General features: G+C 36.5%; 1 protein-coding gene across 1 annotated transcript in view; it reads left to right on the forward strand.

Moving 5' to 3' along the window:
• Positions 1-14,979, forward strand: part of FAT4 (FAT atypical cadherin 4) — a 203,997-nt gene that overhangs the window by 180,500 nt on the left and 8,518 nt on the right. The window contains exons 16-17 of the mRNA XM_056803836.1: positions 209-426; positions 6,751-7,012. Of these exons, the coding sequence (XP_056659814.1) occupies positions 209-426; positions 6,751-7,012 (480 nt within the window). The remainder of the gene's footprint in view (positions 1-208; positions 427-6,750; positions 7,013-14,979) is intronic.

The following is a 14,979-nucleotide window of genomic DNA, read 5'->3' on the forward strand; positions in this document are numbered from 1 at the left end:
AATGGGAATCAACACAAATCTACGGGTGGGAAAAAAGTGTTTTGGTATTTTTAAGAGATTTTTGTTTCATTGGCATTCAATTTAAAGTTCTTGTTATTCTTTTGTTCTTTTTTTACAATTTGTCCTTTTGGCAGGTTTCTAAACTGGAATATGAAGTGATCTATGAAGAAAAAACAATTCAGTTCATTTTCTTCTCTTTGACTTTCAGCAATGACTCCTGACACAGCATTGTCTCTGGAAGGCAAAGGCCGACTGGACTACCACATGAGCCAGAGTCGGAAGTGGGAATATTTATTAAGACAGAGCATTCGAGGGACTCTTTTAGAGCCTTTTGGGGTCAGCAGCCTTGAAGTGAAATTTAGAACAAGGAGCGAAAATGGGATTTTAATTCATATTCAGGAGACCAGCAATTATACTACTGTGAAGGTAAGAGTAAAGAAGTAATGCTGACTTGATTTGATGGGGTTGCCTGCAATGTCATGGTGTAAATCACTTTGCCCATAATTTCTGCCCCTTTTCTTTACAAACCATGAAAGCCTAGACAAATGCTGGGCACTTGTCCAATATCATCTGTCTTCTCGATTCCCTAGACATGCATTACAGCAACAAAGGACTGAAGGACCAACCTTCTAAGTATGTTATTTGAAGTTAAGAAAAATAACTACTGCTAGGCTGCCATAACTGTTCCCTTCCTTTGTCTTGTTTATAAAATAAGTTTATATTTCTCTTTTTCTTATTTTTCTTCACAGAATAAAAACCTATAAATGTGGGGAAGGGGAAAAGGGGAATGGAGGAGAAGGGAAATTTTGTCCTTATTGTTACTTTTACACCCAAATTTATGGTTATTGCTCAGCAAATGGAAAATAGGCAAATTTATTTCAAGTTCTTTGTCCTCATGTTTTTGTTCTGCAGAAGAAAATGTAATGATTTCATTAAGGGATAAATAAGACTGGCATTTTATGGCTTTTTGATTTGTAAATAAATAAAAGTTTTGTAAAAGTTGACCTAGAGACCTCTAAAAAGAATGCAAAATAGAAATTACCTTTCACAAGAGAATCCATTGGTTTCAGTGATTTCTTTTATCTTCATTGTTCACCTGGAAATGGTGAATAATTTGGTGAATCATTGCTTTAGACAGGGATTCCCCATTTTCTGTCAGTTCCCTTAATTTCCAGATTTTTTAAAAAGGCACCTATAATGAATGCTTTTCATCTGGAACACCTTTAGGTTTCTGGCTCAGCTACTCCTGCCTGATTTCCACATATGTAATTTTATACAGAAAACATATTCCAAAGGTATTTTGTAGGTCGCAAATCCTGGAAAATTCTGAAGAAGAGCCCAGATTTTTTGAGTCAACTTCTCCTTTGAGTAAATATTCCTAGGCTGCTGAGAGATCCATGGACAGAAAAGGGAGAGGAGGAGCATATAATAATGCAGATGTGATTCGGCATATGAAAAGAGCAAGTCTAAATAAAATTCTAAAACTTCCATTCAGATTCTACAAAATCTCAACTTGTACAATTCCCTAAACTTCTCCCTACTGAATCAGCTGAAGGAAACATAAGAAGTTTCTTCTGAGGTTCCTTATAATGATTTAGGAAGGTTACATATGTAAAATAGGGAAGGTTATGAAGCTCTTTATAAGGCTAAACAAACAAAAGACAACTTAAAGATGATTTTTAAAAAACTCGATTATTCACGAGATCCTAATCACTTGATCCTATGAAAAGGGATATTTACTAATGACAACTATGGTTCTTGACAGAGGAAGGAAAGCTCTGAACTGTGAGTCAAGCAACCTGGTTTTGATTCCAGCCTTTTCTCCTAACAAGCTGTTTAACCATACACATTTTAATTTATCTCTCCTTATTCCTCTTTTCAAAAATTCAGAATCTGGAAATGTGATGTCTATACCAGCTTTAGAAATGTCTAATAGCTCCAATATTCCTATCTCCTGTACACTGTCCCTAGACCTCATTGATATAGTGAATCACTAATAATTTTATAGGGAAAGAGAGTATGATGTAGTGATTTAAATATTAGTCTTCAGGTCAGGAAGAGCACACACTAATTCTGTGCCTTTCCTAAGTTATTTAGCCTTTTAATACACTAGGAAATTCCCTAAGGTCATAAATTAACAGAGGAATTTGTCAATATGCATCAGTAGAAGCCATTTCTTAAAATGGCCATCACAAATCCAAACCAAACAGAGTAAAACAAAATTTCATTGTAGTTTTCATGAGATACCATGACAAGGCATTATGCTGATTAATTTTATCAAGCTCTAGAATATTTCAGACCCTGAGATATTTGCTTTGATACTCCAAAGAGTATCTCCAGATTCTCCAGAAAGGAAAAACAAAGTGGGTAAAAAATTTCTGTTTCCAACAATACAACAGAGAAAGCAAAGGAGAGGCAGATGCTGACCGTGAGCAAGTAAGAAATTTCAAAGACCAAGAATAAAGAATTTCATTAAAAATAACACACTTGTCTTATGATGGGGATCTTGGGTAGGAGGCAGAGACCTTAGACATCCTTGCAATATGTTGAGAAAAAAAAGAAGACTATCAGGAAATTGAATGGATAACTTTATGACAGGACATAAAAACAAGTCACACAATATGGGCAGACATTAAGGACTGGCATTTGCATCATTGTAGGAGTCATCTAAACTTATGAAATCACAAGTTCATTTGAGTACTTGTGTCTCTAAGTGAGCAATGTTGACTATGAAAAAAGAAGTCTTGAGTTTGAATCTTGAATCCCAAACACTTAAGTTGAGTAACACCTGGCAAGTAACTTAGCCTTTCTCGTCTTCAGTTTTCTTGACTATAAAATGTGAAGAATAATAACAGCTTTTCCAGCATTTGTTCCATTGCATCATGTTGATCCCACAAATTATTAGATATTAAAAAGAAAAAAGGAAATGAACAACATAGAAAAAATTGAATAAAAGGAAAAATATATGTATATTCCATTTCAAAAGATTTTCTATTTCAGATTGACAGAACTTTAGGAATAAGGAAATGAAGTTAACATTTTCAAAGGCAAATTTGGAAAGCTTGTTTTTTGTATATGGTTTGAGATGGGGTTTTTTTGTTTTTTTTTTCTTATATTTTTTATTTGGCTTTTTGCCTGACAATTTATGCTATTTTTGTTCATTTATTTCCAAATCTTCATCATTATCATTTCACTGACAGATCCAGTATTTCAGTATATAATCTGTATAAGCCAAATATTTCATGATGATATTTAATGTGGCTTAAGAAACCCAGGGTGACAGTTCCCTTCCTCATGCAACAATTTCAATGCCTGGATACATCTTTGTCACTGGAAAAATGTCACTTCATATTCATTCCAGAGATGTCTATTATCAATTTACTAATATTAATAGAGACAGGAAGACCTGGGCCCAAGTCTGGTACTTGGCATGTGCTGATTCCGTAACTCTGGGCAAATGACTTAACTTGCCAGTGCCCCAGTGGGCCATCTTCATTGGTACAGAAAGCTTCAGAAGGCAATTGACAGACAACTGAGAAGCATATTAATAAAAAGAGCCCCCAGATAACTAAGAAATTCGAGGGTACAGTTGTTTAGGTTCCAGATTTTGACAGGGTAGGAAAAAGGAACCTCATAGTGGAGAAGTGGCTCAGATAGGCTAAGTAGTAAGGAAAGCTTGCAAGTGTGTAGAGGACAGGTTGGTGGCATTCTGAATAAGATAATCTGAATACACTGGGAAGGGACTGCAGACATCTGCTGACTCCCAATGTCATTCTCTCATAGATGAGATCTGTTGCACAGTGTAAGAATAAGGGGGACAAAAAGAGATAGCTTGGCTGGGGATCTGGAGGGACAATTGAAGGGAAAGAAGCTGGCGAAGACATATTCGTAAAATGTGCCTAGTTTCCTAAACTCTCCTGATTTACTGGAGGGTATCAAGCATCCTCGGTCTCTAGACAGATCAGAGGGATGAAGAGAATAACTAGAAGAACCTAATTCTAGAGAGAATCACTTCATCACCGCACACTTATAAAGCTCCTACTCTGTGCCAGTAGTTCAGAATAAGAGGATTTGAACCCAGGTTATCTGATGCCAAGCCCAGTAGCCTATCTAATCTTATGCTTATTCCTTTAGCAATACAGCGGCACAAGCCCCAGTCTTAGCCACTGTCCTGGTTACAAGAATATGTACATTGAATGTTAATAGAAGCTAACTAGATTGTGTAAATCCACTGTCCTCTGCAGTGCAGAAATGAAGTGGTTTTGGTTTTGTTTTAATTGTTCTTTAATGAGTCCATTGGTTTGTTAGGCAGTGTACCCAAGACGATATTCATTGCACTTTAATCCTAACAGAATTCAGTCACATTAAAACATGCACGCACACACACACACACACACACACACACACACACACACACACACACACACACTGACAGGTCTGAGTGGCAAAATGTATGACTGTATCTTTCCATTCCTGTCATTTGAGTAGCCGTTCCCTGAGTTCTACCTTCATGCCAAGACATCAACACCGTCTGGCAGTTGTGATGGAATTATGTTCTTGGAACCCTGCCCTTCCTCCCGAATCCTGCCCAGAGCTCGGAACTGGCCCTGGAAACTGGAGCAGAACCATCCTGCAACCCAGGCTCCAAAAGGCAAAGTGCGACCAGCTCCATAGAGCGCTTCAAGGACTTGGAAAACTCAGGGCAGCTTAATGCTTTTCCAGACTTGTTATTAAAACTTCACCATTTACATATCAAATTTTCCACATTTCAGCAAAGCATATAAATAAATCACACATTAAAAATTCAGTCTGCCTAAATTCCCAAGTAGACAAGCAACATGATATAGTGGAAGAAGTCTAAGATTTGGGGTCAAAGTATTGGGGCCACCCATTACTAGCTGCATGGAACTGGATAAAATAGCCTCATGCAGTAGAGGCTCAGCAGTCGCTTATTGACTGTTTGGTCCTGGAGATCTTCTTCTGTCTGCTTAGGTCATCTTCCACATCTTTAAGCACAGGGCGACTTTAACATTCTCTTACTCAATCACCTGTAGAGGCTCCCCTTTACCTCTATGATCAAATATACACTCTTCGGTTTGATTTTGGAAACCCCTCCCAATTTGACCCTAAACTGCTCTAGCACAGTTGTTCTCATCCTACTCAGTGTCTGTAAAATTGAAGAATGAGCTTCTTCTTAAGATAGTGATCTGAAAAAGCATCCCACCTTTCCCATACAAACCCTGTCAAAATTTATAGACAGGCCCCAGAAAACCATGAAAAACGCTGAAAAGAAGTAAGAGAGATGGAAAAAAATGACCATGAGCATTTAGAGACTGGTATAGAGTTTGAGCAAGCCAAGGCCCTAAAGAAAGATTCTTAAATTAGGTCAGACTGCACCCATGGGAGACCAAGTCAGATCTCAGCGCTGGCTTGTCCTAGATGACCTAGGAGAAAGAACCAGCCCCCAGAGGTCCCTGGGCCAGGAGATGAGACCAGGTTGTTTATTCCTCAGGACCCTGAGAGCCACAGCAGATGGTAGTGCATAAACATTTAGTAAGACCCTACTCTTTTCCAGATACTCTGCTAGCATCATCAGGGAAGCATTGTTATGGCTATCTTCTATCACAGTGATAGAATCCACTTCCAGTTATAGTGCATGGAAAGAGGAGGCAGATGCTAGCCAGAACTAGCAGTCGATTATCAGGAAACTTAGACAAAGACTATGAATGAAGAAGAGCTTGGAAGCCACCTCATCTAGATTAGCAGGGTGCACGCATGCATCCTCAGGGGGACACCTATTCACAAACATACACTATGTATGCACATGTATGTCCATATAGAAAAACATACATGCATATTACATATATGTATGTGTGTGTGTGATGAGCAGCTATGGAGTTAGGAGAACCTGAGTTCACATTTGGCCTCAAGTGCTTACTAGCTGTGTAAACTTACATAAGACACTGAACTCCAATTTGCCTCAGTTTATTCATCTATCAAATAAGCTGGAATAGGAAATGCAAACCTCTCTAGTGTCTTTGCCAAGAAAACCACATATGGGACCACAAATGGTTGGACAAAGCTGAAAATCACATGAATAACAACAATAAATGAATATCAATATCAATTTAGATATATCCACCTATCATTAAGAAACAATAGTGAATAGAGAATTCACCTCAGAGTCAAGACAATCTGGGTTCAAATCTGACCTTTGGTACATATTGAGCAAAGTCTCAAACTCTCCTTGTTCTTGGTGGAGAGAGTTGGCTTACCAAAAGGTGCAAGTAACAATGAAATCCCAGGTCTGCTCTTTATCCCTGTATTCTGGGACTAGTCATGGGTTCATAGATCTCTAGTCATATAAGGGTCCTCAGAAGCCACCTATTCTAACTCTCTCATACTACAGAGGAGTAAACTCTGGCCTAAGGGTGTTCAGTGACTTCCACAAGATAACCCAAGTGGCCAGTGTTTCACCTGTCACATGAGACCCCAATGAGATCCACTGACTACTTGGTTATTCACGAAGAAGATGGCTATTATACCAACATATAAAGAAGATGGATAGGAAATCATTGTCTGGGAAGACAAAGCCTATCAATTTTTCCATTAACTGTAATTTTGTCAATATTTTGAAAAACTTTTAGAGTTCATATGACTTATTTCTCTCTTTCTCTATTGGTTTCTCCATTTTTATTTCTAAAAAAGTGCCATTTATTTTTAACATATAGTGTACAATGTGTTTTACAGATAAAGAGTGGCAAAGTTCATTTTACATCTGATGCTGGAGTTTCTGGGAAAGTCGAGAGGCATATCCCTGAGGTTTATGTTGCTGATGGCCACTGGCATTCTCTCCTGATTGGAAAAAATGGATCATCTACAATTTTGTCTGTAGACAGAATATATAGTCGAGACATCTTGCACCCCACTCAAGATTTTGGTGGAATTGATGTGCTTACAATTTCTCTTGGGGGAATCCCACCCAATCAAGCCCCTCGGAACACTGATACAGGTAAGAGCATCTATTTAACAAAATTGATGGCATAAGGGATAAAGTGGAAATGATGCTCAGTTCAGACCTGGAGCACCTAGGCTTGAATTTCAGCTCTGTCTCTGACCCATATCTCCCTCAGTTTTCTTATATGTAAAATGGAATTAGATTTGATGAACCTAAGGTATCCTCCAAATCTAAATCTACAATTCTCACTCCCCTATCCCAAAAGAATGAATGCCTTAGACAGCAAACATTTGATAACTAAATAAATTAGTAAAGAGATAGGATAGAAAAGGCATGGCAAATAATGCTTCTTTTCACAAAAAAGTAACAGAACTGCTAACAACCATAAGTTTTATATTCCCTGAAAACATCAGCTCTCCATCAAATATTTCATCAGAGAATAAAAATGACATTAGCAAAATAATTAAATGTGTTATTTTTAAAGGTAAAATCATCAGAAAAAAAACATCAAAAACCATTTAAAACCTTGATTATGTGTACTTAGAACCAATGTCAGCAGAGCTCACGTAAGTTCTATCAAACTGAAAAGTGTGTGTGGATCCAATGACAAATTGATGTGAATCCATAATCTGAGCACCTCTCAGTTGACGTGAATTTCATTTTCACCAGTAGGTTTGCATTAGGACACAACAGTTCCTGAAGCTAAATTGCTGAAGAAAGGAGAAACTGTTGATCAGCTTTGGGGGAATGAATGTCCTACATGATAAAATCAGAGATCCTGGCAGTTGTGAACTCTACCTTTGCTGAATTATTTTTTTAATGTTTCAGATAGATTAGAGCATTCCATTTTCAATGATTTCTTATGTTTCCTGACTATTTCTTGGAGCTTTTCTTTCAAGATCCTGACAACCTCTTCTGCTTAGAGGTGAATGAATGAAGACAAAAGGGTCATAGCTAGCCATAGGCTGAGATTCCCTCCTTAAATATTTAGCTTCTTTTAAAATATAGCAGGACAGGGGGCAGCTGGGTAGCTCAGTGGATTGAGAGCCAGGCCTAGAGACGGGAGGTCCTAGGTTCAAATCTGGCCTCAGACACTTCCCAGCTGTGGGACCCTGGGCAAGTCACTTGACCCCCATTGCCTAGCCCTTACCACTCTTCTACCTTGGAGCCAATACACAGTATTGACTCCAAGACGGAAGGTAAGGGTTTTTTATAAAAAAAAAATATATATATATATATATATATATATATATATATATATAGCAGGACATTAAGGGTACACACACAAACACACATACACACACACTCAGTGTATTATGATTTGCAAAACTGCATGTGTATATACGGATGTGTGTGCATGTATGTATGTGTATTTTCCATATATATATACATATATATATATCTTGTACATGTAGTCTCGTATGATATTCTTCATTGAAAATCATTATGTGATACTAATTTATTTAATTGAGTAATGAGTAAATGTGCATATGATAAGATAGTATGTATATTTTAATTATAAATAACTATATAATACCTAAATCATAAGTCATACAGCATCATATACTTTTTGGCAAAATGTTAGATTTAATAACTTGAAAATGCATTAACACTTAATGGAACACCCTGCATGTGCATATGACTTATCTAGTATAATTCTATGTACATGTACAGTTTTACAAATCACTATACAAATAATAACTCAATCCTCAAAACAACCCTTTAAGATAAAAGTTGTTAACAACCTGGAGGGATTTATGAGAAAGAACATTATCTGCATTCAGAGGAAAAACTGTGGGAATAAAAACACTGAAGAAAAACAACTGCTTGAGTACATGGGTCGAGGGGGGATGTTATTGGAAATGTAGACCCTAAAGGAACATCCTAGTGCAAAGATCAACAGCATGGAAATAGGTCCTGATCAAGGACACACATAAAACCCAATGAAACTGCGCATCAGCTACGGGAAGGGCAGGGGGAGAGGAGGTAGGAATAGAATATGACTTTTGTAACCAAGGAATAATGTTTGAAATTGACCAAATAAAATAAAAAAAAAAGATAAAAGTTGTTGAGGCTGAGAGAGGAAGTGAAATTACTTGCCCTGGCTCCCATAGCTACTAAACATCTGAGATGGAGTTCATACCCAGGTCTTTTTCCTAAGCCTAAGTCTGATGTGCCACACCAAACTACCTACCAAGATGCTATGGTATAGTGGTTAGAGAACTGAATTGGTTACCTGGAGAGCCATAGGTCTTGATTTATGCCTCTGAAAGAGTTATTCTATATGTGACTTATGGCAAGTCATTTGACGTGGCTTTAATATACTCATTGGTGAATGATAGGAGTTGGGCAAGTTGACTATTAAAGACTATTCAAACTCTTGATTTAATGATGTTCCCTAGGTACTATGGCTTCCTCTTCTTGGTTTGTTCTATTGAGTTATGATAGGGGAGTCAATTAGTCTATCATTTCTTTCAATATTCCAACACTTCATTATGAATCAACTTTAAATGAGCCAAACCAAAACTTATGAATCTGTAATATATCCTCTTGAGGATTTAAAATCAATTCAACATGAATAAGCTTTTGAGAATCTGTGATCCTGTTTCATGTTTCCTTGAGAATGCCTGTAAACAATTTTGACATAGAATACCATAGAACTCATAGAACTATTAGAAAGTATTGCATTATCTAGAGCAAACCAAAAGACCTGACAAGAGAGCAGATATATCCTTATAACTGATTCAATTGATTTTTTTCCATAATGAAAGAAATAAAATAACAATAATAATAATAACAATAGTAAAGTGATTTGGCATCTCAAACCCTGAGGTAAATCCCACCCATTCCCTTAAAAAGAATAATGAATAAGTGTATAATTAAGCAAGGTAGACATATACACATCCTTCTTTCAAGGTAAATACCAGCTTCAAGCCTGAGATATTAGTAAATAACAGGACTGGGGTTTCACTCACAGGACCATAATTAAATGGGTTCATACCTTCAAGACCAGAGAAACAACTAAGCTTAACATCAACCAGCAAGAAATATTAATTAAATAGGAAGCTACCAGATAATATACTTCCTATACCTGAAAGCTATACCCCATGTTATCACCCCAGCTCACCCCCAATCCCATCCCATCACATCCCTCCCCTAGTTAATTTGAGGGCTTGATTCATGTGCATTACCCAGACACCAAAATTTCTAGTTACAAAAAGCGTTATGATTTGGCATTTGTACTAGAGTTCACAAGTCCTGGGTTCAAATTTGACCTCAGATACTTGTTGGTTGTGTGACTGAAAATGAAATATAATTTTGCTCAGCCATAGTTTTCTCATCTGTAAAATAAAGGAATTAGACCAGAAGTCTTTACCAGTCCTAGTTCTACAGTCCCATGATGATTTTGAATTCATGACTCAAAGTTTCATAAGAGTTTTTTTTGTTGTTTTGTTTTGTTTTGTTGAACCGTGTAATAAATACTCTGACAGTAGCTGTGTTAACTTGTTCTTCAAACCCTCATTTCTTCCCAGCTGCTATTCAACCCCAGCCCAACACTGAATTTTCTCTGACTCATCAGGGAATTGAATAACCTAATTATAGTGCTGGAAGAGAATTTCTCTCTCCATTATGTTGCTTTGTTTAACATCATCTCTCGGTGACCTGGAGGTCAAAGACCATGGAGTAGAGTAAATATAGGTATAGATAGCCCTCAGAGAAAGAAAGGTAAAAGAAGCAAGGAACCAACCATAGTTTCTTAATTTGCCTGGGCTGCCCAGGAGGGAGCAATGCCTAGGGAATTAGTTTCCTGTTTCATTGGTTCTTTGGTTCTTTTAACTTCCTTTCTCTGAGGGCTATCTATACCTGAATTTACTCAGTGGTCTTTGACCTCCAGGTCACTGAGAGATGATGTTAAACAAAGCAACATTATTAAAGCTACTAGCAGCCTCATATTTTAATTTGAATTATTACATTAGGAAACAAGTCTTTGTCAGGCGTATGGTCAGCATAAAGACCTTGAGAAAGTCCTCTGGCATTACTGGTTACTTCATGATTCTGTTAGATGAAGAAGTCAATGATCATAAAGATGCTTTGGGGCTATAAGAAACATGAATCCCATTTAGCCCAATTTATAGGGGGTGGGGTAATAGAGGTCCAGAAAAACTATGACATCCTTAATATCACATATGTAACAAGTATAAATGTCACGATTCAAATTCAAATTGCTCTCACTCCACCACACTGCCTCTCACCTCAACAACCATCTTGGGGAAGAGCAGTGATGCCTGTTTTAAGACCATATTAAAAAAAATTTTGTCTTTACCATAATGCCAGGTTAAAGCATTTAAATAATTATATCAATACTTAATACAGAAGAATACTTAAATGCAAAAATGTGTTTCAAAATTATACCACATACTGATTGAATTATGTAAGAAAGCAACATGGATTTTTTTAAGAAACACATTTAGAATAAACAGGAACAGGAAAGGAGACAAAAAAAAAGAACATTTCTTTCAATAAAATCTACACTCTCTTTTCCATTAAAAAAAAAAAAAGCAATATGGTTATGGCTCACAATCAAAAGGCATTATCCTAAATGATGATTGCAAAATTTTAAGAATTCTCTTATATTATTCAACAGAGCATTTTTGATGAGGAAGGTTAACAATCAATTATTCCTCATTTAAAACTGTCCAAAAATGATGGGATCATGACAGAAAAAATAAATGTTTCTAGACCTGTAGAAATAGTGGAAATAATCAACAATTTTAGCAAAGTTGCAGGATACAAAATAAACCCACATAATTCATCAGTATTTCTATATCTCTCCAATACATCTCAGCAGCAAGAATTAGAAAGGGAAATTCCATTTAAAATCACACTAGACAATATAAAATACTTAGTAATCTATCTGCTGAGACAAACACAGGAACTATATGAACACAACTACAAAATACTTTCCACACAATTAAAACTAGATCTGAGCAATTTTTGGAAAAACATTAACTGCTCATGGGTAGGATGAGCTAACATAATAAAAATGACCATCCTACCTAAACTTATTTACTTATTTAGTGCCATACCCATTGAACTATCAAAAAACTTTTTACTGAATTAGAAAAAAACATAACAAAGTTCATTTGGAAGAACAAAAGATCAAGGATATCCAGGGAAATAATGAAAACGAAAATATGAAGGAAGGTGGCCTTGTAGTCCCAGATCTCAAACTATACTATAAAGCAGTGGTCATCAAAACAATTTGGTACTGGCTAAGAGACAGAAAGGAGGATCAGTGGAATAGACTTGGGGTAAATGACCTCAGCAAGACAGTCTATGACAAACCCAAAGATTCCAGTTTTGGGGACCAAACCCCACTATTTGATAAAAAGTTTTGGGAAATTTGGAAGACAGTGTGGGAGAGATTAGGTTTGGATCAACATCTCACAGCCTACACCAAGATAAACTCAGAATGGGTGAATGACCTGAATATAAAGAAGGAAACTATAAGCAAATTAGTTGAACATGGAATACTATACTTGTCAGATCTTTTGGGAAAGGAAAGACTTTAAAACCAAGCAAGAGCTAGAAAAAAATCACAAAATGTAAAATCAATAATTTTGATTACATCAAATTTAAAAAGTTTTGTACAAATAAAACTAATGCATCCAAATTTAGAAGGGAAGTAACAAATTGGTAAACAATCCTCATTACAAAAACCTCTGACAAAGGTCTAATTACTCAAATTTATAAAGAGCTAAACCAGTTGTACAAAAAAATCAAGCCATTCTCCAGTTGATAAATGGGCTAGGGGCATGAATAGGCAGTTTTCAGATAAAGAAATCAAAATTATTAATAAGCACATGAAAAAGTGTTCTAAATCTCTGATAATCAGAGAGATGCAAATCAAAACAACTCTGAGGTACCACCTCACACCTAGAAGATTGGCTAACATGGCAGGAAAGGTAAGTAATGAATGCTGGAGGGGATGTGGCAAAGTAGGGACATTAATTCATTGCTGGTGGAGTTGTGAATTGATCCAACCATTCTGGAGGGCAATTTGGAACTATGCCCAAAGAGCACTAAAAGATTGTCTGCCCTTTGATCCAGCCATAGCACTGCTGGGTTTGTACCCCAAAGAGATAATAAAGAAAAAGACTTGTATAAGAATATTCATAGCTGCGCTCTTTGTGGTGGCAAAAAAATTGGAAAATGAGGGGATGCCCTTCAATTGGGGAATGGCTGAACAAATTGTGGTATATGTTGGTGATGGAATACTATTGTGCTCAAAGGAATAATAAAGTGGAGGAATTCCATGGGAACTAGAACAACCTCCAGGAATTGATGCAGAGTGAGAGGAGCAGAACCAGGAGAACATTGTACACAGAGACTGATACACTGTGGTACAATCGAATGTAATGGACTTCTCCATTAGTGATAATGCAATGACCCTGAACAACCTGGAGGAATCTATGAGAAAGAACACTATCCACATTCAGAGGAAGAACTGTGGGAGTAGAAACACAGAAGAAAAAAAACTGCTTGACTACATGGGTCAAGGGGATATGATTGGGGATGTAGACTCTAAATGAACATTCTAGTGCAAACACCAACAACATGCAAATAGGTTCTGATCAAGGACACAAGTAATACCCAGTAGAATTGCACATAAGCTCCGGGAAGAGTGGGGATAGGGGAAGGAGGGATAGAATATGTTTCTTGTAACCAAGGAATAATGTTCTAAATTGACTAAATAAATTATATATTTATCAAATGCCCTCTATGTGCGAGACACTATACTAAGCACTTGAGGATACAGAAAGAGGAAAAAGCCAGATCCTTTTCTCATGGAGCTCAAAATTTGATGGGAGAAAAAACATTTTGAGTTATCTTAAATGGTCTGGGAATTAATATAGAAGCCAAGAGATCTTTTATTTCATTTATTTATTTATTCTTAAATGCTCATCTCTCTCTCTCTCTCTCTCTCTCTCTCTCTATATATATATATATATATATATATATATATATATATATATCACTTCTAAGAAAAAAAATTTCAAGAGCTAGGTAATTGGGGTTAAGCATCTTACATAGGGTCACACAGTTAGGATGTATCTGAGGTCAAATTTGAACCCAGATCCTCTTGACTGCAGGTCTGATGCTGTCTCCATTGTGTGGCCCCTTACAAACTTTTTAAAGACTAAATACATAATTCAGTTCCATAATAATAGCTAGAATTTACATAGCATTAAGATTTGCAAAGTACTTTACAAATATTGTATAAATTTTATCCTTACAGTAATGCTGTAAGGCAGAGTTTTCATCTTTTACATTTCTTCTTGATTCCCGACCCAATGCTCTATGCCCTATACAACCTAACTTCCTCTGTCTGGCTGTCTGGCTCTCTCCTCACCCCTTCCCCTCATGTGAATACATATAAATAAAAATAAAGTAGTTAAATATGAGTTAAAGCTTGGGAGGGAAGGTACTAGCAGCTGGGGAAAGAGAGGGTATCTGGAAAGGTTCCATATATAAGATGATGCTTGTATGAAGTCTCAGAAGAAGAGAGGGACTTTGAAGGATAAATGAGAATGGATTGTACTGCCTAGGAAGGTAGCCAGTAAAAAAGAATATAGATAGAAAATAAAATATCATGTATAGAAAATAGAAAGAAAACCAGTTTTCCTAGGGAAATTGAGTCCATTGAAGCTGAGAAGTAAGCTTAGCCTTATATATGTATATATATATATATATATATATATATATATATATATATATATATATATATATATATATATACACTATACACATCTATTTATATACACATACCCATGAAGGCAGAATGGAGATCTGAACTCAGATCTAACTTTAAATTCAGTGTCTTCCATCTATAAGAGGTTACTGAACTTTTCAAAGAAAGATGATAAGAGCAAATAATAGGTTGGTAACCTGGTAAGTGAAGAGAAGGGAACGATCAATGTGAGAGACATTAAGAGAGTGAATCTGATAGGACTTGGCAA

Source organism: Monodelphis domestica, chromosome 6 (genome assembly GCF_027887165.1).
Source record: "Monodelphis domestica isolate mMonDom1 chromosome 6, mMonDom1.pri, whole genome shotgun sequence".
Lineage (NCBI taxonomy): Eukaryota > Metazoa > Chordata > Mammalia > Didelphimorphia > Didelphidae > Monodelphis > Monodelphis domestica.